We start from the raw sequence: 27,287 nt of genomic DNA, 5'->3' as shown, positions 1-27,287 counted from the left end.
CACGTGATCTCCATTTCTGTGGTTCTGTTCCTATTCTAGTTGTTTGCTTAGTTTCTTTTGGTTTTGTTTTAGGTGTGGTTGTTAATAATTGTGAGTTTGCTGTCATTTTACTATACATTTTTTTTATCTTCTTTTTCTTAGATAAATCCCTTTAACATTTCATAAAATAAGGGCTTGGTGATGATGAACTCCTTTAACTTGACCTTATCTGGGAAGCATTTTATCTGTCCTTCCATTCTAAATTAAAGCTTTGCTGGATAGAGCAATCTTGGATGGAGGTCCTTGCTTTTCATGACTTGGAATACTTCTTTCTAGTCCTTTCTTGCCTGTAAGGTCTCTTTTGAGAAATCAGCTGACAGTCTGATGGGAACTCCTTTGTAGGTAACTGTCTCCTTTTCTTTTGCTCCTTCTAGGATTGTCTCCTTAATTTTAATCTTGGGTAATGCAATTACGATGTGCCTTGGTGTGTTCCTCCTTGAGTCCAACTTCTCTGGGACTTCCTAAGCTTCCTGGACTTCCTAGAAGTCTATTTCCTTTGCCAGATTGGGGAAGTTCTCCTTTATTATTTGTTGAAATAACTTTTCCACTCGTTGCTCTTCCTCTTCCCCTCTGGTACCCCTATAATTTGGATGTTGGAACTTTTAAAGATGTCCTGGAGGTTCCTAAGCCTATCCTCACTTTTTTTGAATTCTTGTTTCTTCATTCATTTCTGGTTGGATGTTTCTTTCTTCCTTCTGGTCCACACCATTGATTTGGGTCCCAATTTCCTTCCCATCACTGTTGGTTCCCTGTACATTTTCCTTTATTTCACTTAGCATAGCCTTCATTTTTTTCAGCTAATTTGCAACCAAGTTCAACCAATTCTGTGAGCATCCTGATTACCAGTGTTTTGAACTGTGCATCTGATAGGATGGCTATCTCTTCATAGCTTAGTTCTATTTTTTCTGGAGCTTTGATCTGTTCTTTCATTTGAGCCTTTTTGTTTTTCTTGTCTTGGCAAGCCTGTTATGTAGTAAGGGGCAGAGCCTTAGGTGTTCACCAGGGCGGGGCAACCCACGTTGCTGCATTGTGATGCTGTATGTGGGGGAGGGGTCCAAGAGGAAACAGTGGCGCTTGCTCCTCTCTCTGCCGGATTTCAGTCACTTCCCCTGCTTCCCACAAGCAAATTAGGCCCTTCTGGTGCTGATTTCCTAGTGGGTGGGTTTGTGAACATTCTAGGACCCTGTGGGTATCTCCAATGATTTCTCCTTTGTGGCTGGGAGTTTATCCCACTGCCTCAGCCCCCACAAGTGGTTTCAATCAGTGATTTGAGGCTTTATTTCCCCACACTGAGGCCCTGGGTTGCACAGTCTGTTCCACTCCCCAGTTGTTTCTCCCAGTTTATCTGCATGGGAATGTGGGACTCCTCAGTCTGCAATCTGCTGCTTTGCCAGGTCCGCCTGCTGCTGCCTTGCCACCCTGGTCCTCCAGCCACTGCCTTACTGGTAGTCTTCTGCTGCCTGTTTCCGCCCCTCCTACAGGTCTGGATGAATGTGTCTTCTTTAACTCCTTGGTTGTTGGACTTCCATACAGTTCGATTTTCTGTCTGTTCTGGTTGTTTTTTGTTTTTAAATGTTGTTGTCTTTCTTTTGGTTGTGCAAGGAGGCACAATGTGTCTACCTATGCCTCCATCTTGGCTGGAAGTCCACGAGTTTTGGTATTTCTTTACCTCTTCCTTCACCCTATGGAATTTTAGTGAGCAGTCAGGGCAGAAAAACATTTTTGGAGAAAACCATGGTAGGAACATCTCATGTTTGTAAAGGAAGTGAGGGTTTACAAAGTTCTTCTGCAGATAATTTTTTTATTGAATGTCTGCAATTATTCTCTGAGGTAAGAAGTATACCCAGGTAAGGAAACAGGATAAAATCAACAATTAAGAATCAGATGTAGTATAAAAATTAGTGGAAACGATGGAAAGGGAGCAAAGGAATAGTTAGAAACCTGGAACGGGTGATATTGTAGAAACTGTGTCATTTATTAAAATATAATTATAGTAAGCATTTTTAGCGTGACATATCTATTAGACATTATGCTAGGTGTTTTACAACTATTTCACTGGGTTTTGACAACAACTCGATGAAGAAGTTAATATTATTAACCATATTTTACAGATACGATGCTCCCAATTTACACAGATTAAGTAAACTTACAGTGTTAAGAGTAGTGGAGTTGAAATGCAATCCCATGAGGTCTGACTCCAGACCCATCCAAGAACAAGATGGCCAGTAGTGCCAAGGACTCAGAGAACTGGTCAAGGATGACCAGACCTAAAGTGTGTCCATGGCATTTGACAGTTGAAGATCTTAGCCTGAGAGTTTGAGTGAAGTGTGAAAGGGTGGATAAGGCTTCCTTCTCCATTTATTTATGTGTGGTCTGGATAATTGTGTATCACACAACTCCAGGAGGCACCATTTGCCTCGATTATGACAGGAGCCACCCTTCTTGAGTTGTGAGGTGTACGACCAGCACAGCCCTATGTGACAGCTCTGAGCAAGGGTTAAATGGTGTCTACTGGGCATGCTCCCACGTACTTGAAAGAAGTTGATGTTAAGGGGGGAACAAGACTGGGTAGGAGTCAGAGAAGAGGTCTGAGAAATGAGACAGCTTGTCTTTGTTTGTTTGTTTGTTTTATAGTATGGGAACAAATGATTTGAGCATATTTCCATGGCAAGGAGAAATCTGCATGGTATAGTCCTAGCTTCCCTGGAGAATTATTTATAGTGCCCCCTTTCCTTTGACTTTTCCTAGCTAGAACAACATATTATATGGCCACCCTAAGTAGAGGAGCTCTGGGACAAGGAGAGGCATAAAATGTAAGATATGGGAGCATTGTTCATTGGGACAAGGTTCTGGAGATGGAAGAGTGGGTTTGGGGCAGGCAGAGAACTATCTTGGAAGGACAGGCACAGGGCTTCCCTGAGGCAGGAGGTAAATGAGGTAAGAGTAAATGTGGATGCTAATGAGTTAGGGATTGGGGACAAATTTGTGAAATTTCTCACTTGATTCCTTTTCTCTGTAAAGTAAGAGGCCATAAGGTCACAGTTAGGGTTAAAATTCCATGTTGAATTTGTTTTATTCTGTTAGTCCTGAGGCTAACAACCTTTTCATAAATTTTATAACCATTTCATAAATGTGGTTCCATTGGTCTCTGTCACAAAAGGCAGACAGTGTGGAGGGATGTGAGCTCAGCACAAACAAATCGCTGAAAACACATGCCCAGAGAGAAGCTGGCTTAGTCTTGTCACGATCACATATGAAAATGTTAGCAAGCAGGAAAATAGAATGAGACAAATCTATACCATATTTTAATGTAATATTCTAAAGGTATACACTTTTCTACTTTTTGATTCATTTTTTATTTTTTTAATTTTCATAGAAGAGAAAATCGAAGAAGTCACCCAGATTTACTCATCTAGTAAATGGCAGAGCAGGATTTAAATCCAGGAATCACATTCATAACCAATATGTTATTTCTCTCTCTCTCTCATCTGTTGTTTTAAGTTCACTTCAGGCCTTCCCTTTAAGTAAAAGTTTGTAATTGAGATAAATCAATCATGCCTCAGTCTTCCCTAAAGGATGATATGGCAATCTGATATAAAGGCTCCTGATGCAATAGACTAGACACCCAAACAGAGCAATCTGTTCTCTTAATGCTGCTACCCCTGGAAGACAGTTAGGTAGGCTCCCTGTCAAGTCTCCAATGGACATGCTGGAGGAGGCACCTACTAACTAGATTACTCAGTTTAGGAAACATGGCCATGAAATTCAGCCACATGGGCAGTTGCTCAAGAAGGCTTGACTCAAGAACTGAATCAGCACCGACAGAGGCCATTCTCCAACTGTGGTGACTTCCCTGTCAATGTGTCACACTGGAAGGCATCAAGAGTAAACACAAGGCTTTGGAGAAACCTCTCCTTGATTCTTTATTCTGCTCTCTTAAATGTTAATACATTGCACTATATGTTTATTGAGAAACAGTGAGGCTATCTCCATTGGTAAATAGAAAAATTCAGTTTGAACAGTGTGAAATAATTATGAATCAATCAATCAAAAAACTAGTGTCAAAATGACTATGGTAAAGGTTATGGGGTTGAAGAAGCAGAATTTATAGTTCATGCCAAAATTAGTGTTAAGTGTTAAAGAGAGTTCTCTTCTCTCCACTGATGGGGATATAATGCTTATATAGGATTTTTTATTTAGTTGGGTTGAATTTGAACTCTTGGCATTGAAAAAAAATTTCCATTGACTAATCCTATGAACCAGGGCTGATTTCTATAATAATGGAAATCAACAATACTGATTGTGTTTTAGGATATCCATTTGATAATGCATGTTATACTTATTTGGGATATTTGTCATTTCTTAAGACAAAATTATGTAATGATTCAACAATACATAAAGCCACCAGGATCCATTTTGTCTTTTTGTTTCTTTAATACCTGAAAGGAAACTCATTCTCATGTTCATTTGAAAATTAAGAGAGAACATGGCTGTTTCTCAAGAAATTTCTATTTCCTCATTTGTTAAAAAAGATGGAGATGATGTCATGTGTAAAAATTCTGCCAGTTTGAACATTGGCTGATTCAACAGTATGGGAAAAAGTAGGGTCAGTTCACAAAGGAAGGCATTGTGGGATGTCAGCAAAAGACGAAAAAAACATAAGTGTTACTTTTACGGTGGCCTATGAATTTAGACTGCACAACATCCATGGTTGAATGCTTGCAAAAGAAAATTGCTTAAAACTTTTACCATTAAAAAGATAACTCTTGTGTTTTCAAAAGTGAACTCTAGTGTTCACACAAAAATTGTCTTCCTTTCTGTTGGCATATACTTGTCATGGGAGAACAACTGAGTTAAGCCTTGAATATCATTTCTGTGTTCATGAGACATAGCTCTGGGTCTGAACATAATATTAAAGGGTAATCCCTGGCTTTATAGAATCATGAACTGGGAAAAGAATTTAAAAGGGTTCAATGCACTTGTTGACAATGTTTCTTGGGTGTTATTGATTCACTGTGCCAAGCTCTGGGGATACAAAGACCCTTAAAACTCCAGGGTCATGACAGTGAATCTAGATTCTGCAAACAAGTTCCCAAATGAGTCTTCCAAAGAAACCAGCAGGAAAATGAAGCAGGGCTGCTTCTGTGCTCACCAGAATCTTGGGCCCATGCCCCGAAGGAGCCAGGATGCACCCACCCCAGGTGGAGGCTGCCCCAGCTGAGGGCCAGGCAGGGCTCTCTGGTTTAGTCCCACACTGACCTGGACCTTACTGTGCTGAATGCCCCATTTCTGCTGGCTTAGGGTCAACTGTTCAAAAACGTTTATTTCTTATGCACAGAAGAAGCCTTGATCTTATAAAAATTATCAAAATGCACAATGAGCAACTACAAAGTATAGTTTTTTTTAACCTAATGAGTATACACAGGCAGGGACAGCTCTGAAATTTCTAAATATGAGGAGTTTCCTATCTGGTTGAAGTGTGATGTTCATGCCAGTGTGTTTTGGTGAGTGTGTTGTGGAAGCTGTGCTTTTAGAGCAAACCGTGTTTTTTACTTGGATGATATCTTTACTCAAGGAGAGTTGGTGAGATTATTGGGGGGAGGCTCAGACCTTCCCCAGTCATCACTGTATACCGCTACTGTTTCAAGGGTATATGTACATATTATAAACATGTAGATAGAGCTATAGATACATGGGAGGGCTGGGGTAGGGGTGAGGACGGTAAGTTGGTTTCTCACTTGTAGGTAGCATTCTAAGCAGGAAAACCCTTTTTGAAAATAACTTGGGTATGTCATTCAAGAGCCACAGAAATGCTTTGACTTTGATTCAGTGACAATGGTTTCTGGACTCTGACCTAAACAACTAATTTAAAGTGCAGGCAGATTTATATGCACAAGGAGTGTACAATTGCAAACAATCTTCATGGTCTCCAAAGGGAAAATGATTGCATGAATTGTAGGACATTGAAGAAGTGGAATGGTATGCAGCCATTAAAAATGAGTAGAAGATTAGGTAGCCATTTGTAAACATGCACATTCTTTAATATTTAAAAATGAGTTTTGATTTAGTATTTCAAAGAAAAATTCAGTATACTATAAATATGTGACCTCATGTACACCAAAAACCTGGAAGAAAATATACAAAAAAAAAACAGAATAGTTTTTCTAGTTTCCAGAATTTCTGTATTATCAATATTACTTTTTATTTTTAAAATAAAAGAGAAAATGCATACTGGGTTGCATATATTATGCAGCAGAGTGACTAAAAGTCCCCCTTGTTTTTGTAGAAGATTGTTGGTAGGAGAAAAGCTCTGTGTTAGGAGTCAGCCTGCTCTCCTATTAAACTGGTGGCTTCCTGATCTGTGGAATGAATAGTTGAGGTTTGATCATCTTCCAGACCCCTTAAGAACTTTTAAATTATGTGAGTCTAAGAGGTTGTACACATGACAACTAACCCCCAAAATACAGATGAAAGGTACTATTAGAGTTCAAAAGCCTTTTTCCATCCTTCTATAAAAACTAATTTTATCACAATACTCCCCAGTTCAAAACATTTTCAATGGTTCCCATTTGCTGTCAGAGTAGATCCAAACTAATTTGCAAAACCAAAATTGCAAAGCCCTTGGTGAAATGGCCTCCAGTTTCTTTCTCCTGCCCTTCTCTTATCCTACCCCTGATCCACTCCCATGCAGTACTCTGAGCTTCAGTCACTTTCCTTCCCTGCACCTTTTTCCTTAGCCTCTAGTTTGGGTCTTGGCCCATGTGTTCTCTCTTCCTGATCATGCCATTGAATTGTGCATCTAAGAACATAGTAAATCGTATATTATGTGTATTTTACCATAATTTTAAAAATAAAAAAAATAACTCACCAGTTAGAGTGTTTGATTGAATGGCTTTTAGATATTTATCAAGTTGTGTAACCATCATCATAATCTAATTTTAGAATGTTTTCATCACATTCGCCCCCCCCCAAAAAAAAAAAACCCATCATACTCATGAGCAGTCACTTGGGGGGAGATATTTTTAACAGATCATGGGTGTCAGGTGCCAGTCTTCAGGTGCCAGTCTTCTGGGACCTGACACTCAGAGACTCTTAGAAGGGACCTTAGAGATGTAGTTCTACCTACTCAGATAAAGAAATGGAGGTCCAGGGAGGTAATATCTTGGCAAAGGTCACATAGCTGATTTGTAGCAGAACCAGGTCTTTTGATCTCCCATGAAGTTACTTTTCATAATAAAAAAAAATGCCATGTCACTGGCTTCCTTCAGATTGATGCTGACAATTGATTAATGGGATGAAGAAAATGCTACCGTTCCCTGTTGTGGACAGTTGGGCTTTTTCTGCAGCTTCCTGTCTCACCTGCCTCAGTCTGGAAGGAGAGAGTGGAGATAAGAGAATCTACACAGTGTTCAGCAATGCTTTCAAGCCTTCTCTCAACAAAGAGGTACAATGAGTTTTACTGAGAACAATGTCTCAGTGTCTATTACAAGAGTGACTGGAAACAGAGCTAGGTGCAGTGACATTACATGAAGTATGTGGTCTTTTGCAGTGGTGCAGGGGTAACTGGCAGCAAACAGTAACGTCCTGTTGGAAATGCCAAGGTTGTGGGCTGGCTGTGGTGGTTGTTACAGCCTGGTCGTATGGCCCTTGAAAAGCAGCAGAAGAGGTGTGAGTTGACGCTTGCATGAGCCCTGCCATCTTATGCTCCTTGCTTTCCTTCTTATAGTAGCTTGGAGGTCCAGTAGAACTTTGGTCAGGGAAGTCGTTGGATAAAATTTGGTGTGAGGGGTAGGTTGGGAGACTAATTCTGTGAGCAAGAGCCTTCAAAATGTATTCCAATATTCTTTCTGAACTCATTGGTCAGCTGAATCCCTTTCAACTGCCTTTATTTCTGGAGGACTGGGAAGGTCTCTGAGATTTCTAAACATGGAAAATGGATAATCAAGTACCAAGGCCATGGAAAGTCATGGACCTATAGACTCAGAAGTGTCTAGACAAAGTCCTGAGGTCTAATTGTAGTACAGTTTGGGCCTTTATTTTCTCTTGGTATTTTCTCCCAGTATTTGCTTTGGTTACCAACCTAACTCACCACAGGATGGGGTAGCCCTGAGCAGTGCTGGGAATTTGCTAAACTGCTTAAAAGGCACGTACTCTATGTGTCCTATGAGTTACCACCCTGAGACAAACCAGACTGAATAGGTTGCTATGGGGAATCACAAGCTGCCAGACAGAGAGTTCGCTGTGGACAGTGCCCAGATTACCCATTTTTTAACTCCTGATGCCTAGCAGTGCCTGGCACAGTTGTTTGCTGAATGAACAAGTACTAACATTTCACACCAAATGATGCATTATTACTTACAAAGCAATCTATGTTGCCTGCATGAATTCTGTCTACTTTAATGGTGGAAGGTAGTCAAGGCAAGACTGTATTACAGATGAGGTCACAGCCGTAGGTTGGAGAGGTGGCTTTCAGACTATAAGACTGTTGGTATTTTTACACAAGTGTGGTATTGAGATTGTCCTTCCTAAAATACTCTGCCTAAGCACCAGAGAGACATAAATATGGATTCAGATAGACATTTGTGGTTTCTGCATTTTGTTCCTAAAACTGGGGTAGACACATTCTTCACATGTCTCTAATGGTATTATTTTGTTTGTTATTTGCTAATCACTGCAGATTTATAGGTTTTCAATTACATTTTGAGTTAATTAGAATTTAGGGACTGGCCTGGTAAACTAATGAGTCCCTGTGTAGTTTGTAGTAGCTATTTCATGATGTAGCTTTAGCATTATTCACTATTGTATCTAATGCAGTTTTCAGTAATTTCAATTAACTATATTGTAGCTTTATATATTGTTTCCTGGGTCTTCAGGAAACACATATTCAAACATTTTTTTCTGCTAAACAAGATCCATGTTCCTGTTGAACTTGTATGACCTCATTGGAAATCAATGATTGCTTCTGATCTTCCAATTGTAATGTTGAAAAGACTAAGGAAATCACTACATAAAATGCTTTCAGATTGCAGGATGTGGTAAGCGCGCTGTCAATAAAACGAATGATTCTGCTTAGAAGTAAACCATATTCTAAACCTGTGTGTAGATTGTACATGAGGGAACTTTTCTGTGCAGAATTATTTCCCCTCAAATAATATGCCAGATTACATTTGACTCCTGGGCAACGGATGGGCAAAAGCGAGCTTTCCTTTCCTAGCAACTGTTACTAGGAGAGGCGTGCCTTCGAAGTCGGCGAGGACGCAAGTACTACACTTCCCGTGATGCTCCAAGGTGGATTCCGTAGTGACGCAAATGGTGTCCGCAAGGGGGAGCGCAGGGGTGGCACTAGCGAGTAAGTGGGGGTGAGCTCCCTACGTCCCCGGCTTGCGTTCAGCAGCTGGGGCCACTGCCGCCGACGCTGCTGCTGCTGCTGCTGCCACTACCGCCATGTTGGCTTGAGGGACGATGACAGGAGGTAGTTGCGGCGTTTGGGACTGAGAAGTGGAGGAGAGACAGAGCTGTGAGAGGAAGCCTTCCCTGGCTGAGGAGAGGAAAGACCGGCCTCTTCCGGAGTCGGCTTCGCAGGAGCTAGCGAGGCCAGGGACTGGCAAGAGAGTGAAGGCAAGAGAGGAGCACTGAAGAGCCCAGATGATGCGCCCGGAGAGCCGCTGCGGCCCGGAGGCGCCCGCGGCCTGAGCCCCAAGGGGCGGTGGGTCTCTCCCTGGCCCGAGCTCCGCGTCCCCAGTGCACTGCCCTGGGCTTCGGGCTTGGCTACCAACGAGTTAAATGCCCTTGAGAGCGGTTTAGGGTGGCCCAGCCCCCGGCCCCGGAGGCGCGAGGTGAGCCCGTTTCTCCCCGCCGGCCACTCAGCTTTACGCGTCCATGTGTAGCCGCATAGTTATCTATGTACCTCCTGTCGGGGCATTCTGCTGCTTAATGAGGACTCGGGTGCGAGTGTGAATCACCGCCGGCCTGCATTTAACCCCCTCCCACCGCTCCATGCCCCTGTGTCACTCGGCTCCGTCCACCTGGCGCACCCGGTCCTAAGGCTGCTGCTGCCGCTGGGGCTGACGACGACCACACGCTGCTCCACTGCCGGAGTGCCCTCCGCCCTGGCATCTGGGATCCTGGGGATCTCGCCTCTCTACGCAGAACCTTGGCCAGGCCGCCGCTTAGACTCCCAAATCACTCAGTTTTTGGAAAGCACATCGCGAGCTCATCGAGATCGTTAACGTTGATTTCTGTGGCTTGAGGACTGCTCCTTTTTGTTGTGTTGTGTTTTTTTTTTTTTCCCCTGCGAACATCTGGGTGTATATATCAAGTGGCAAGATGTCCAGTAATGTCCCGGCGGATATGGTGAGTGAAGACTTAAGTTACGACTTGATTTGATTTAATTGTGGTTTCCAATCTTATTTAATCAGAAAGAATGCAGACAAGGGGCGAGGGTTCGCAGGGGACTGTTGAAAAGCCACCGCGCTGGGATATTTGGAGAAGTTGGAGATTCTGGTTTCCTCCTTTTAGAAAGTACCGCTTTTAGTACGGGGGATGGGGGGGCGGGTGTTCATTTGGTTGAGGTTTTTTGTTTGTTTGTTTGTTTTGGTTTTTAATCATTAAAGGCAACGGAGAAGTCGGAAAAATGTAATGAGGTAGCTTGAAGTGGCGATCTTTCTCTGCTAGAAGTCTCAGACACTTGCAACTTGTATCTTAAAGCCTCGGAAAACGACAGTTGACGGTGGGCAGAGCCGAAGACAAGAGTCCCTGCTCACTGCAGGCGCAGACAGGAACACTGGAACCTTGCTCTCTGACACTGACGAGCTCATTAATGCACTGGGTACAAACTTGATCTTTGCGAGAGGAGGGTCACATGTCTCTTCAAGAAAAAGTCCATGAGAATTTTCGGGGAGCCTTTTGAAGTATCTAGGTGAACAAATATGGCAACAGATATATTAAGAGGTTTGGGAATTTTCACAAATCTGAGCTGACCGTGTATTGGGATTTGTAATGAATATTCCAAGACTTTTAGTAAATTTGGTAGTACATATTGTATCTTTGGACTTTTTTAAAAGCTAATGAAACACATGATTGAGCCTTGATCTTTGAATGTTGAGAACTCGAAACACAAAGTATTCTTGTTTATTGGTGCTTTCGTTTTTGTTTGTAAACGTTAAGGTTGTGAATTTGTTGAGGAACGGTAGCAGCAGTGTCAATTTACAGGGTGCTGGGAGTAGGTTTGTGTGAGTGTGAAATTATGCTTTGCTGTCCTAGGGACAAACATAATGTAGTTAACAAGAAGATGAATAATCTTGCTTATAGAAAAATTGATGTTAACATTGTTACATTTTCTTAGATTTAGTTAACATTTGAATGTTCATGTATTCCAGCGAAAAAACAAAATTGAACTTCAATGATTACATCTTAAAATGTCAGGTGTTTCTAAAGGAGTAGACCTCATTACTAGACTTTAAAATAATTTAAAAAATTAAATGACTCTAAATGGCATATTTGACCTTAGTTTTAAAGACATTTTGCTTATGTTGGATTTCCCTTTTTAATGTGCTATTTAAATGTGGAGAAACCACAACATTCTGTCTCTTGGGTGGTCCCTCAGCAACCTTACACTCTCCTTCCTGAGTTTTAAAACTCATGCATTGTCCTTTTAGTTTTCCCTACCCTCCTGCCCACTTAAGGAGTTAGCTGGACATGGTTTTCTCTACCTCTCTAGAAGTTGCCTGGAGAGGTCTTTGGACTGAGCTGGAAAATTCTGTTTCCCGTTTGTTAAGTGTTTGGGCTCATCACCTCCAGCAAAAATTTGCTCTCTGTAAAACCTCCATTTTATATCATCCTGCACACTGCAAGATATGTACACTATTCTGTCACAGACTTAGAGTGAAATAGATTTGTGTCATTAAAACAGTCCCTCTACTTTCTTTGGGCCCAGTGATGAAGAAAAGCTGGAATGTGCATAGCATCAGTCACAAACTGAAATGATTTGGGAGTACTGTTTCCAAGTCAGAGAGAAGGTTTGGAAGCTAATGTTTGGATCACAGGACTGGGAAGTAGTGGCAAGGTTTTATTAATAGCTGCAGTTATAAAATGTAACTATTTCTGTTTTAAACCATATTTTAAGTCCTTAATGCTTCTGTGGTGCTTTGAGATCCCTTGATTAAAGGTGATGTGCAAGGGCACAGCAGTATTATGTAATAAACATATAATATCCTGATGATGCTATTTCAGAATGTGTCCAGAGCACAGCTCAGTTGAAATTGTTCTGCTTATTTTTTTGTTTTTTTGTTTTTTTTAGCTGTTCAACTTGTTGGAGGTCTTGAGATTTTTCTTTTCCTCCCATATCAAAGCTTTTTAAACCTTTATTTGCTATTTGCATTTTTAAGAAGTGCTCCTGGAATTTTATATGCTCCTAGAATTCTCAACTTTTTGCAATATAATATGGTAAATACTGGTTAGAAGTTGTCCATCAAGTGCTTCATATTTTTAAATTCTTCACAGTAATAATGACAATTAATTTACGTTTCTTATTCATGACTTAAAGTGAGAACAGTTTTACCACCACTCTGAAAAGTGGTAGCCTTCCCACCCCTCCCTCTTTCTACAATCTATTTCCCTTGCAGAGTAACTTTAAATTGATCAGGATAAGTGCTTTTGCAAGTACGAATACATGCTTTTTATTTTTTTGCTTGATGCAGTACAGTTTTCAACTTTATAAGTAGTGACAGCTAGTATGTGCTATTTAGAAACAAACATTGCACTCTTTTTCATGTTAATGGTGTTTGTGAGTTGTATAGGAAAATCCTATTTGGCAGATGAAGTGGGGCATTGAAATTACAACCCCTGTCATATTTTCATTAGAGACAATTTATTGAGCTAAAATTATTGCTAAATCAATTGTTTTTGGAAAGTCTTATGGCAGTGATTGTGACTCACTTTAGTTCATTCTTGATTTTTAGCATCTTTTTTAGCATATAAAAAATTTATTTTTACATTCAATAAATGTTTATTTTTAAACATTCAATAAATGTTTTTGTTTACCTTAAGGTGTCTTTTTTTTGTAATAATCCAAATTTAGCAAGTTGATTTTCGAGAGGGGGAGTGGAGTTCCTAATGAATAGATTTGTTATACTCTTTTAAAAAAATGATTTGTAGTTGATACGTTTCCAATTAACATTCTATAAATATGTCCTATAAACAATATAAATGAATTTACATAAAATATTGGTTTTTCTTTTGCCAAGAGTGATTGAGGTTGAACTAAGAGATTTACTACCATTCCAGTGTAATAACTTGTGAAAAAAATCTGGGACTATCTGAACAGAATATTATTATAATACATTGTATTTAAATGATTCACTTCCTTTTTTTTTTTCCTTAACCCAAATCACAGGTCATGATGGGCTAGTATTCATTGTTTATAATTGTAGCATAAATTATGTTAATGACTGTAGATTTTCTGAAAGATAATGTTTATCTGTTAGTAATAAGGCCTAAAGCTAGGTAGATAAGGTAGTAATTTTATTTTCTGTATCAGGAAAGTCATGAAGAAATAAATCATATTTATGAAAGTATTATATAAAACATTTGAGCTACTATTCAGAGCTTTGGACTTAAAATTTTATTTGATGATATCTATAAAATTGAAAACCCTGCCTAAGAGAGGAATTTGCAATTAGTATGAGAATAATGGTAAAGAAGTTTTGATATTTGAAACATTTTAGATGATAAAACAGTTAAAAGCCCTGTATCTTTTTGAACTGCTAATATAGAAATTGTAGCAGATGTAAAAATTTTTAGTCTGGGATGAGGTAATGATAATTTCAATGTTTTCCACCTTTATTATTTTTATCATAATGTTATATCTCTTTCATTTGTGGAAGAAATATTGGAGCCCTCTGGTGGACAGGAAATTACTAAAATGAATATCCTTTCAAAGTGAACTTTTACCACTTTTCCAAGTTAAAGTAAAATGACAGGTGTTGAGTCATACTAGGGGAAATGCTATGCTAGAAAAAGGTCCGGAGAAAGAAAAGTCTTTAATTTTGACAGAAGAGTGTATTAAGATCTGGTGCCCCACATAGCTCTTTCCTTATAGCTCCTTTTAATTTTTCTTTCTTTTGCTAGAGCTCTTATTTTAAGATTAAGTTAGGAGGTTTTATGAATGAAGCTAAAGGGTACCAGTTCCATGCACAAATATACGTATGTGACTTGATGAACAGCTTAATAAATTATATATCTCTAATGGAAACTCTCTCTAAATTGTTATACTTAACTGTCTTATTTTGGTGTTCTGAATCAGATGTTTTTGTTAAAGCAAGTAACAAATTATTTCCCTCAGCTTTCAGTGCTCTTTCCTAGCTCTGAATCTTTGTTCATCTCGTGTCCCTTTCCTGTTAAAACAATTTTTAGTTCATTCTAGCTCATAGAGAGGGGAAGGGAGGGAGAAAGAAAGGGGGAGGAATGTTAATGTGAGAAGAGAAACATTGGTTGGTCTTGTACAAGCCTTGACTGGGGACTGAACCTGCAACCCAGGCAATGTGCCCTGACCTGACCAGCAGCCTTTCACTTTGTGGGATGATGCCCAAACAAATGAGCTGCACCAGTCAGGGCTAAGCGTTACTCTCTTTGTTATTTATGGAAAAAGAAGATACTGTTTCATACTACTACTACTAATGGTATTAAATATGAAGTCTATGATGTCTGCCTTTATTACTACTTTGAATATGAAAAGTATCTTTTTAATATTGAGGCTTATATAAATAGAAAGTTATTTTAATTAGTGGATAAGATATTGATGGGTCCACTAGTTTACATAATTCAAACAGTAAATGTATTTTAGGAGACTGAAGTATATATCTCTTAAATATGCTTTTTAAAAATTCTGCTCATGCTTGGGTACAATTGAAAGCAGCTGTAGGATTCATAGTAACTGGGATCTCTGGGTGAGAGATTCTTAATCAGTGCATTTTCTGAATACATGAAAGTTATTTTTAGAAATATCCCAATCTAACAATTTTAAATTACTGCACTGTTAATTGTAATGTACTATGCATAATTTAAATTATATTTGGTGACTTAGGGCCATTAATTGAATATCCTTGATTCAGTTCGGTGACCGTTCATTGAGTACATCTCAGTAATGAACTGTAACTGTCATACCCTTAAGCACCTCATGTACAGGGTCCAGCACAAATAATGCCCCTTTTTTATTACAAAACCTTTTATTACAAAATCATAAGCATGTCATTCTGTTATACAACAGTATCAACTCAAGCACACCATATGACATTTTAGGTGAAATATGCAAATTGCTGTCCATTTTGTGGGAGACACATACCCTACCAACCACACTCTAGTGAGCCTGCCTTCTGCCAGACCCTGTAGTTTGTGAAGCTTTGTGCTCCTTCACTAGTTAAGTTAGTTACTAAGTTCAATGAAGAAAGTCAATTGATATGTGAAAATAAAAATATTAGAGCTGCTGTTTGTTTACTTTGCTCTCCAAAAAGGGAGAAGAACTGAGCTTTTTACATCTAGATGGTCGTGATGCCTGAGTGTGGTTTGCTGAGGGAAGATGTAGAAATTCTGTCATGTAGTGGTCAGCAGCAGTACCATAAGTTTCTCAAAGTTCTTGCAGTTTTTCTTCTATAGTATATTACATAGTTTCTTTTAAAAATGATTTTTAAAATGATGTATGATACTTTGTATTGAGATGGGGAGCAGAGGTTCACTGTTGAAGTATTTGGAAGAACTATGGAAGTCAAAGCTGAATTACATTTTTATTTTACAAAAGATGAATATTACAGATGCTGATTTTTTCCATGATGACAAGAAACTATAAATAGTATGCTACCTTAACAGATATTTTGAGACATCAAATACTAAGTTGTTTCTTCAAGGCAAATTGACATTTTAACCTATAAATAAGAAAGTACCTGCTTTTCAGAAGAAACTAATGTTATGGAGAGAACATTTTGAAAACATGTTCAGATAATTCCAGTCTGTTGAAAAATCTTCCTTACAGAGAGTTTCAGTGGACTTTGAACCCATTTTTTTGAAACATAAAAAGTAACACATTTTGCTTAGTTTGCAAAAGTATCTGACAACAGGAAAAATAAAATTTTAATAACATTGACATCAGGTAACTGACTTTTAATAAACGCTTGTGCATACTTGGTAATAGAATATAAAAGTGATATCTAGTAAACCAGTAAGTGATATATTCTTTTACATGGAGATATGCATATTTGTGCATATTTGTTATATGCATCAAGATACGCATATAACTGGGTTTTTCAGTTACCTCTATGACAGTTCTTAAAACCAAGTGTCAAAATACATTGAACTTTGCAAATTGGCAAACCAAGAAATTTTAAAAATAGACAAGGATATTCAGTAAAGTGCCCTCACTTAATATATTAATAGTAATAGTGAGTTACTCTAGTGATTGCAATCTCTAGTGATTGCAAGATTAAAATAAATTAATATTTTAAATAGTTAATATAATTACTATATAACATATAGTTAGTATAATTAGTATATGATTAATAAGTGAATATGTATATATCAGAGGTATATCCTTAAGTATTTCATAGTTGGGGTTTTCAGTCAAAAAAATTTAGAAGAAGCCATTGCATAAAACAACAAGATTTCTGAGTATTTTAATTTCTTGTGTTGGATAATTATCGTTTTTCTGTCTCCTGCCTTGTTGAGCAATTATATTTTTCTGTGGTTGGTATGCCTATCTATCCCTTTCTATCTATTTACAGTTGCTGCTGCTTATTTGCTCTGGGCGTAGAAACCTGGTTTTCAAATGTATTAGAATAAAGTGTGTTAAAAATGAGCACATGGCATCTGCATAGGATTTTTAGGAGATGCCCTATGGTAAAGTATATGATCTTTATTTCACAGACTTAGTTACATATGTTTTGTTTGCTTAGAGTTTTGTTTACTTGAGGGGCTTACTTTCTAGTATTTAGCATGTTTTGCAGAGATGTAGATTATTGATAGTGAAGAACCATGTAGATATTTAAAAAGAGTAAAATTCTCGTATAGCTTTATTTTGTAGCTCCTAAAGGAGAGAAACTCATAATTGTTTTGTACTTGCTATTTACCAAGCAGATGCTTGGCATTTTATATGGTAACATTTAATCTAATTCTCACAGTGATCCTGGATAAATAGTCTGTATATAGATAAAACTGCTCCTGCCCATCAGGTGAAGAACCCCAGGATGCGTTTGTAGTGGGACAGATTAGGTTGTTGATTTTGCAGCAGTAAGATACATTACATGCCTGAGGAACCCTGTGTCCTCTCAGAAAGAGGAAATGAAGGTTTTGGTAACATTTGGGCAGTGCAGGATAATTCTTATGAGAGACCAGGGAAAGTGGATATTAGCTTTGGATGGAATGTTGTCACACATGAAGTGGAGGGAGGTTAGTGATGGGACGTCTTAGCCATCTTTGTTGAGGAGACCGGAAAAATGAAGGGGATTGGGGGAGATCCTCAGTCATTTTGGAGCTGTAGGATGGTCCTGGGAGAAATTGTTATTTGTGGCCTTCTGTTGGCCTTGTCTGTGTTTTTTAGAGACAACACAGACAACACAGTGTGATTATCAGCAGAGATGAATTTTACTTTCTCACAGCCTAAGTTCAGAGAGGTTAAAGGAACTAGGATAAGAATTTGGGTCTGATGACAATAGCCATAAACATGGCAGGTAACCCCTGCCATACATGAACAAATCTTGTTAAACCCCTCAGACACACTCTCCTAAGTAGAAAACCTCAGATTCCTTCCCAGAACTTGTTTTACACAGTCACTGTTGGCTGCTCTGAGCTGGCATATTCCAGGAGATATGACACTTATTTAAATATGTTTGCAAAATACTATATATGATGTCTGGGTTGGAATGATTTTAATGAAAATGGATTCTCTTATTAATTGCTAAAATTAAACAGTTTTTAAAATAGTCTTTGGAGCTTTGAATTCTCTAGTATTGGGTTGGCCAAAAAGTCTGTATGGTTTTTTTTCCATAAAATAAAAGACACATTTTTCATTTTCACCAATAACTTTATTGATTTGGATATTTTGAGTATGTTGGCTGTTTACTATGTGACATAATGTTGATTGTCCTCAATGTCTGCATTTGATCGCTTTCAACTTCAGCTGGTCTACCTGACCGTGGAGTATCCTCCAGGGAGAAATCTCTACCATGAAACTTCACAAACCACTTTTGACACATTCAATCAGTCACAATAGCTTCTCCATACACTGCACAAATATTTTTTTGTGTTTAGTTGCATTTTTACCTTTCTTGAAATAATAAAGCAAAATATGCCAAAAATGTCATATTTTTTTATCTTCAGTATTAAAATGGCTACACAAAAATTCACCCATTTTGATGGGTTTTTTTTAAATGCTCCCTGATACAACAGCTGTCACACTACAAGATAACTAAATTGTTTTGAATAAAATTGTTTTGAAAGACAATTGTTACTTGAGCCATCTTACCAAATGAACTTTTTGGCCAACCCAATATATCTCTTATATAGAGAGGAGAATTTTTTCCTATAAACTTACCACTTTGAATGCAGAAAGTATGTTGCTTTATATATGTAAAACACTGATTTGTTACCTTTTAACTCTTTCAAGGTATTTTGTTTTTGCCTTCATACTATAACTGCCTATGTCAGATTCTCTATTGATTGATTTAAATTTATTTTATGGTCTTAATAAAATACATACATGGGCAATTTTCTGTGACTGGATTTTGAGAAGAAAATATTCTTTCCTCTGAGGAAAATTGTCCAAGTTAAGCGTTATATTTTCTGTTGTGAACTTAAATTAAGATGGCAATTCATTGTGTCTCCTATCATGTTTTCAGAACATGTTCTCTCATGACATATATTTAATTTTCTTTACTTTCAAATAAAATTAGTGTCTTTGCCTTAAAAATATTCCTGCTTTTGTGGCTTGCATCTTACATTTAGTCATATATCATGAACAACTATCATACAGACGAGTATAGACCCATGTAATTTTGAACTGATTCTGGGAAGTACATAAATTGTTTAGCTGATTCCATATTCATGGGAATATAAAAGCTATTATAAACAATAAAATAAGGCATATTTAAAATATTTTTTTTCTGTTCCTTGTCTGGTAATTTCTTTAGAATACAATTCTGAGGAATATAGTTCCTGTATTAGATATTTGTTAAAAATTTGATGGGTGGGAAGATGCCTATTTACTAATGTTTAAAGTATCATTGAATTTCTGGATTCACCACACTTCATTATGTATTATTCTCTCAGTATGCTCAATTATATTTCATTTACAATGTTTGCAGTTTTTGTTCATGAGCAAGATTTACCAATAATTTTAATTTCTTGTCAAGTTTTTGATTTAGGCACCAGGATTATGCTGATTTCATAAAATAAGCTGGGAAATGTTTTTTATTCTCTGAAGAGTTTGTGAAGATCAATTTTATTTCAAACATTAAATTTTGAAATAGTATAGTATATAGGACTATTAATATTTTCTATGACTTTTCTTTTAAATCAGTTTTGACAAGTTTTGGTTTTCAAGGGATTTTCCCATTTTTATCTGAATTTACTTGTTTGGCTTAAAAATTTTCACAATATTCTTTTGTTTTTTGATGTTTGTAATGGTATCTACTTTGTAAAATCTGCTTGTTGGTAATTTGTACTTTCTGTTTACCTCAATCGGTTTTTTTAAAGCCAACTTTCAGATTTAAAATTTTTAAAAACTTTTGGTTGGGTTCTGCTTTTACTTTTATTTCTTTTCTTCTGTTTTAAAAAAATTAATTTGCTGTTATTTTGCAAGATTTTGAGATGGATATTCAGATCATTAATACTCAGTCTTTTTTTATGTATGAATTGAAGTCTATGAAATTTCCCTAGAGATGCAACTTTAGCCGAATCTCACAAGTCTGATCATATATTTATCACTCAGTTCAAAATATTTTTAAAAAATCGATTGTGGTTTCTTTTGCGATCCATAGGTTATTTAGATATAGTATATAGCATAGTAGCTAAACATTTGGGAGTTTTTTTAAGCTATATTTTTGTTGTTGATATCAAGTTCAATACTACTATGGTCTTAGGATCATTTTTTCCCATGATTTCAATTGTGAGTCATTTGTTGACATTTGTTTTATAGTTGATTTTAGAAAATTCAGTGTGGTATGCTTAATATTCTTTAAATCAAGTTTATTAGTCATGTTCAAAACCTGTAACTACTGACCTTTTTGATTTTTTAATTACTCAATTGAGAGAAATGTGTTAAAATCTCCAATTATGTGAAGATTTATTTCTATGTTCTTTTAGTTCTTTTAAGTGTTGCCTTATATATTTTGAGGCTAAGTCAGTGGCTGCAATTAAATTTATGATTGTTATACAGCATCTTTTGATTTCATCCTTTTCTTTCCTTTGTGCTTGATTTTATCTTGTGTTATTTTGTACGGTAATGTGCTGTACAGGCTTGTGGCCTAGGAGCGATAGACTATACCGTATGTCCTAGGCATGCAGTAGGCTGTACCATCCAGGTTTGTGTAAGTGCACTCTGTGATGTTAACACAAGCACAAAACCACAAAATGACACATTTCTCAGAACTTATCCTGAGGTTAAGTGGCACGTGATTGTACTGTGTGTTTATGCGTGACTTTTATTGTAATTCTGCATGGAATTTGTACAAAATCTTGAATCTGTGGTTTGCTATCTTTTGTCACTTTGACAATTTTCTTAGCTGGTGTTCTTTAAATATTATTTCTATCCAATTATTGCCTTTCCTTCTAGGACTACAGTTACATGTATGTTAGGTCACTTCACAGTTTCCATGCCCCCCCTCCCCAAATATCAGATTGGATATTTTTCACTGACCTGTCTTCAAGTTCACTTATGATGTCTTTCCTGTCCATTATCCAGGTACACCCAATTATTGATTTCCTAACTTTGATTTTGGTATTTTCAGTCCTAAAATTCACACAGGTTGAAGTTCTCACAATGTTTTCATCAGTTTTCTTGGTTATATTAATCATTGTTGTAATGTTCCTATATGATGACTATACCACCCGGTTTCTATGGTTTGACTTTTGATCATTTGATCCTTTTTTTTTTTTTGTATAATACCTGGTAATGTTTTATCAACATTGTGATGAAAAATCATAGAGGATCAGAATGATATTATCTTTCTCCAGATAGGATTTAATATTCTCTGGCAGACAGTTAGTAAAACATGGATCTTTTTGATTTATCAGTGACTGATGAGACAGGAGGCGGAATTCAGGACAATCAAGAAATTTAAATAGCCTCACTCTCAGTGTGTAGTGCTTCTGTGGTCTCACTTGAAAGTTTGGAGTATTTACTAAGATGTGCCTTCCTTGGCAAGCTCTGATTCCAAGTGTTTTGAAGCTTGGTGAAAGCTCTGCTTAGCTTTTTTGCCTCTTTGCAGCATTATCTCACTGGGTTTTCCTGTCAGTCCTGTTGTTTTTGGTTCAGCATATTTCTTCTGGGAGGCCAAAAATTGAACAGAATGTGGAGCTCATTCTTTTATCTGGGAATCTGAATTCCTGCCTACTTTTAATTTTTGTCTTCCCAGCCCAGTGAGACTGATACCAGGGCCAGGATGCTGCTTTCTGCATGGCTCTGTGCCCTGTACTGGTAATTGGCAGATACCTCAAGGGGGAAAAGTGGGGATATTCTCAATGTGTTCCCTTCTCTAGGGGCTGTTAACCCCTAATGTACTGGCTCTCTTGGTTGCTCTTTCCATGCCTTCAAATAACAAGGGTTTTCGTTTGTTATTTTTGTGTTTTATCACACTTTTATGGTTGTTTTCAGTGAGACATTTGGTCTGATACTGCTGTTCCTTCCCACCTTGACTTACTTGCCCTTTGTTTTTGAATAGCTAAAATTAATTAAATACTTAATGATGTTCCTTACCATAATACCATCAGCCAAGCAATTTTCTTATATCAGACATCTAGGAGTCATCCTTGATTTCTCCCTTTACCTCATCTCCCAAATGCAGTCTATTTCAAAATATATCTGGAATCCACCAACTTTTCTTTATTTGCTATTGCAAGTACCATCTCTCTCTCCTGGACTGCATGGGCCTTAGAACTAATTCTTCCACTTCCATTCCTATCCCACTATAATACATTTTCCAGAAATAGCTTGAGTGATCTTTATGAGACATAAATTGAATTATGTTTCTGTCTGCAAAACAGGAAACTTCAGCAGGTTTCCACTGAAGAATAAATTCTCATGGCATAAAATCACAGATCCTTATCATGGCCCTCTTGAGCCTTGCATCATCTTGCTCCTGTCTGTCTCTGTGATCTTACCTCATTGGCTTACTATGCTTCCATTATACCGAGTTTCTCTCAGTTCCTCACATAAGTCACAAGCTCTTCACATAGCTGGGCTGAGTCTTTGCACGTATCATCAGTTCTTTTGCCTAAAACACTTATGAGTATACTTCTGTGAGTGTGTGTGTGTGTGGGGGGGTTGTGTTACATTTAGGTCTAGGACTTACTTTGAATTAATTTTTGTTATACTTCTATACTATCATATGGGTAATGCCTCTTAGCCTTTCTGTCTTCAGAAACACTTTTCCTGACCACATCTAAGGCTGAAATTTCTCATTCCTTTCCTTTCTGTCTCATAAGCCCTATTGGCTTCCTCCATAGCACTTGTCATACTTTGTCATTCATTTGTCTTTGCAGTAGGCCATAGATTCTGAGAATAGTTATGTATCTTGCATTTGATGCTCTAGCCAGTACCTGGAATGGCACCTTTTGTGGAGTAGGTTCTTCATAAATATTTGTGGATTAAAAGCAGTGAATGATTGTGATAGGCACTGTGTCAAGCTTATATTTAAAATAGATTTGATTCTCTAAAAAAATGTCTGAGAACAAGACTATCCGGGTAGGTTGGCACTTAGTGTTAACTGAATTTTATTAGTGAGAAAAGTGAGGCATAATCATGTTTGGGAAATTTCCTCAAGTGAACTTTTTTGTGTTCTTGGATTTTTTTTCACTTTTCTAATTTTTTGCCATTCTTTACCTTCCTTATGGCATATCCTTTTTCCTGTATCTTAAAACTGATGCTGTGATTATACTAATGATCCAGTATTTCAATTTCAACTTCTGCCTTTGCTTCACATTTAATAATAGCTAAAATGTTAGAAAAGGAATTAGAAATTTGTAATGGAAATTGAGAGAGTGTTAATACTTGAAGTGGTAGATTTGTGGTGTGGCTATCGAGTATTTTGAATTATTTTTTCACGCTATAAAATGCTCTCATTACTTTGTAACTATAAATAGACTGTTACAATGATATATTTGAATATATTGTATATATAAATTACATCTCTAAAGAGAACTTCTTGAGCCTTTTACACTTAATGGACTGTTTAGTTACACAGATTTTTAATGTCGGCAACTCTAATCAGTAGACTTTTTATGTTAGCTATCATTTTATATCTAAAGTCTACATGTAGTAATCTGCTTTTTTAATTTTTTTGCATAACTCATTCAATCAAATTAGCAGGTATTTGTTGAACACATACTATATGCCAGGCACTTTTTTAGGCTCTGGTGTACAGCGGTGAATGCAACTAAACAAAATACATCAGTAAAATACAGAGTGTATTAGATGTCGATAAGTACTGCAGATAAAAATAAAGCAGGAAGGAGTTGGAGAGTGCTAAGAGAGTATTCCTGTATTGTTCAACAGTATGATCAGGTAAGAACTCACTAGATGCTGACATTTGTTCAGAGTTCTGAAGGAGATGGGAGCAAGCCGCTGTGGAGAATTACCTCTAGGCAGAGGGAATATTGTCTCAATTGATTTCTTGGTTCCTTTTCAGTTTCTGTCACTGTTTCTTCTGCCAGTCCTCCCCTTAAATTTTTGTTTCTCATGGTTTTTGTTTTCTGTTTGTCTCTGTGATTGAAGTGATCATTACCTTCCTCAGTAATTTGTGCAACAAACAATTATTGGATGCCCGTGAGCCAGATAGATTCTGTCAGCAGTTAAATCGGTTTTCTCCAATGTCTTTCAAATCAATTTCCTTTTTACCTTTAAGCCAGTATTCATCCAGGTATGTTCCCCTTTATTTATCCACAACTATCTGACTTTCAGTAGTCCCCAGGTTTGTCTTTCAAAAACATATCAAAAGTCAAACTCATCATTTGACTATTCACTTAATAAAGGTTGGCTCTCACTTACAGCCATACAGGCTAAGTGCTTATGGGTTAAGGCTCTTAGGAGTTGGGCTGAGATCCAGCTTCATCTTCTTCTATTGCCCCCTTGTATGTCCCCTATGGTTGAGTTGTAATGAATCCTTTGCTTGCTCACAACTCTTTCCATTAACTTTGATGCTTATCTCTTTCATCCTGGTTTCTTAGCCTTCCCTTTCTGCTTGGAACATACCTCTCTGCTCCCTTCTTGCTGATTTGGCATTTGAGACTTGTTTTCAGTTGTAGCATTAATTCCTTGGTCATGCCTTCACACGATGTCAGGCCCTTAGCCACTATATGTATAGCATATGCTGTGAGCTTTAGACCAGAGTGACAGTTGAGACGAAGCTTTCTCCTAGGATGAACCAAGGGAAGATAATCAGAGTGGCATAATGGCTTTTTTATTTTTTTAAGAGTTGCCAGCAGTGTAAGGCATCAAATCCAAAGGAACAGAGCTAACTTAAATCTTGTGTAAATCTCATGATCTCTGGTTCTAACAGCCCAGAGATTTCTAGGTAGTGGTGAATCTTAGCATTGTTTTCTATTCGTTTTAATATATGGTGAACATGGCCAAGTCAGCAGAAAAAGCTAAGGAAAAGGATTGGAATCTGAGCTAATTGGTCTGCAATTCAGAACAGGGCCCCTTAATCAATTACTCTCTCAAATGTTACTATCTCTACTCTAGGACTTGTAAATATTTTTGTATTTCCTACACTAGACATATATGTGTTCTTTGAGGGCAGAGAGAGACCTTTCTTACTCATCTTTCTACATCTCTGTGCCTAGCATGAGGCCTATACATAGAGAATACTCAGTGAAGACTGAATCAGCACTGCAGCTTTCTCCAGTAGAACTTTCTGTGGTGATTGAAATGTTCTTTGTTTCTGCTGTCTAATAAGGTACTTGTGGCTATCAAGCACTTACAGAGTGGCTGCTGTGACTGAGGAACTGAGATTTTTTAGTTTAATTAAATGTAAATAGCTACATGGGGATAATGGGTACTATATTGTACAGTACATTTATGCAGTTTACTTAAATCTCTCAGTGGACTAAAGAGATCTCTGAATTTTGGTGGGGAGAGGGGTACTTGGATCCCAAATGGTCCTAGATTGCTAAGCTTTAGGTTTTACTTCATGATTTCATTTTTGTTCTCTCAATGTCAGCATCTATTTTTTCTATTATTATTATGTATATTGTCATCAGCCTTTCTTTTAATTTTTCAGATCTTAGTGTACATGACATAGAAAGATATAATCGTTTATAGAATTCTCTTTAAAAAAAAGTCTTAAGACCCTGCAAGTCATCTTTGATCTTTCTTTAACCCCAGTAAGAATGTGAAATTAACCCTCAGGAAAGAGGAGAGGGCTAAAAATATAAATTAGTGTGAGCATTCAATTGAAGAAAAAAATAATACCAATATGAGATTACATGAATTCACCAAGAGAGAGGGACAGCCTAAAAGTATAATGGGTCTATTTAGAGATAGAATTTTAAAAGTGACAAAAGGAACAGAGTTAAGGAAAAGCTTTTTAAAAAAGTTTGATTATCTTGAAAGCCATTCAAGGAGAAACCCAAGTAGGAAGAGTGGTTGGGTATAGCAGATCATGAAGGAAGGTGAAGAAATAAGGACTAAAGTCCGTCTTGCATAATATGGTGGAGGCTGTGTGGATCATAACCCATCAGCTGTGGTCAGTGTTTTTGTTATAATTCTCAGTTTTCTTCCATACTGAAGAGCTAGGCATATAAAAATTAATTATGTTCCCTTGTTTTTGAAGTTATTACTGTTTTCAGTTTCTGTGTGCATAGCTAACTTTTCTCAGCCCTTTCTATTTATCAAAATGTTTTGCTTTGCTCCTGTATATAATCTGGCCAATATTAATAGTACTTGCTTTTTGCCCTGTGACTGAGACTTCTTAAATCCTGCATAGGTGAATCTTTCTATCACTAATAGGGTTGTTGATTCAGTAGCAACCATTCAGTTTGTGCTTTGATGCGGGGTTTGTTAAGAGAAGTTATGTTGTTTTTTTGTTAAGTTCTCCATACCCAGAGAAAGACAGTTTTACTAAAAAATTGGGACATCTTGTCTCTCAGAGGCCTTGTCAGACTTCCAGCTGGCACAGGAAGCAGCAAAAGGCTCTTTCATTTCCCAGAGTACCATCTACCTTACTTCTTTGGGATTTAGGACAGGCAGCCAAGAAAAATAAAAAACTGGGAAAACATTTTCTTAAATATTTTTATTATAAAGTAGAGATGGGTTTACTCTTAAGTTGTGTATAGTGCAGATGTAAGCTTATTATTTTTTTTATTTTCAAACTATGTCAACACATGAGTCATTTCAGAAATCTCTCTTTTTAAAAGATTTTATTTATTTATTTTTAGAGAGAGGGGAAGGGAGGGAGAGAGAAAGAAACAGCAATGTGTGGTTGCCTCTCTCATGCCCCCTACTGGGGACCTGGTCCGAAACACAGACATGTGCCCTGACTGGGAATTGAACCAGTGACCCTTTGGTTCACAGGCTAGCCCTCAATCCAGTGAGCCATACCAGCCAGGGCTGAAATCTCATTTCTTAATTAGAACCATTAGGTATACAGCCGAAGTCTTTCTGGAATAATTCAAGTGGCCGTTCCAGTTGGACAATAGGAACAGCAGTATCCTGAAACTATAAAATTATTTTCTTGTTTTCCAGGTGACTTGAATAACTATGTAAGTTGTAGTTACCTGAGAAATACACCAAAGAAATACACCAAAGATAATCAAAAGGGCAAAAGGGAGATGTCCCAGGATATCCCAGATAAGGTACATCAGATAGTACAGAGGCAAAGAATAGTAGTATTCCTTTTACTCTCTTTGAAAACATAGTCACCTATGTGTTCATTTATAATTAGTTTTCACTAAAGAGTAACTTTCCTAATTTGACTATCCTTATTGTGTTCATCTTAGCATCTGATATTTTTTAAAAATAAACTATTTAGAAGGAAAGGTATTCATAA

General features: G+C 37.4%; 1 protein-coding gene across 1 annotated transcript in view; it reads left to right on the top strand.

The window, feature by feature from the left end:
- Nucleotides 1-9,334: 9,334 nt before the first annotated feature.
- UBL3 (ubiquitin like 3) overlaps nt 9,335-27,287 on the top strand; it is a 72,632-nt gene continuing 54,679 nt past the window's right edge. Inside the window, exon 1 of the mRNA XM_028503887.2 lies at nt 9,335-10,392. Coding sequence (XP_028359688.1) covers nt 10,366-10,392 — 27 coding nt within the window. The 5' untranslated portion in view covers nt 9,335-10,365. The remainder of the gene's footprint in view (nt 10,393-27,287) is intronic.

This window comes from Phyllostomus discolor, chromosome 2 (assembly GCF_004126475.2).
Source record: "Phyllostomus discolor isolate MPI-MPIP mPhyDis1 chromosome 2, mPhyDis1.pri.v3, whole genome shotgun sequence".
Classification (NCBI taxonomy): Eukaryota; Metazoa; Chordata; class Mammalia; order Chiroptera; family Phyllostomidae; genus Phyllostomus; species Phyllostomus discolor.
This window is presented reverse-complemented; position numbering and strand designations above follow the sequence as displayed.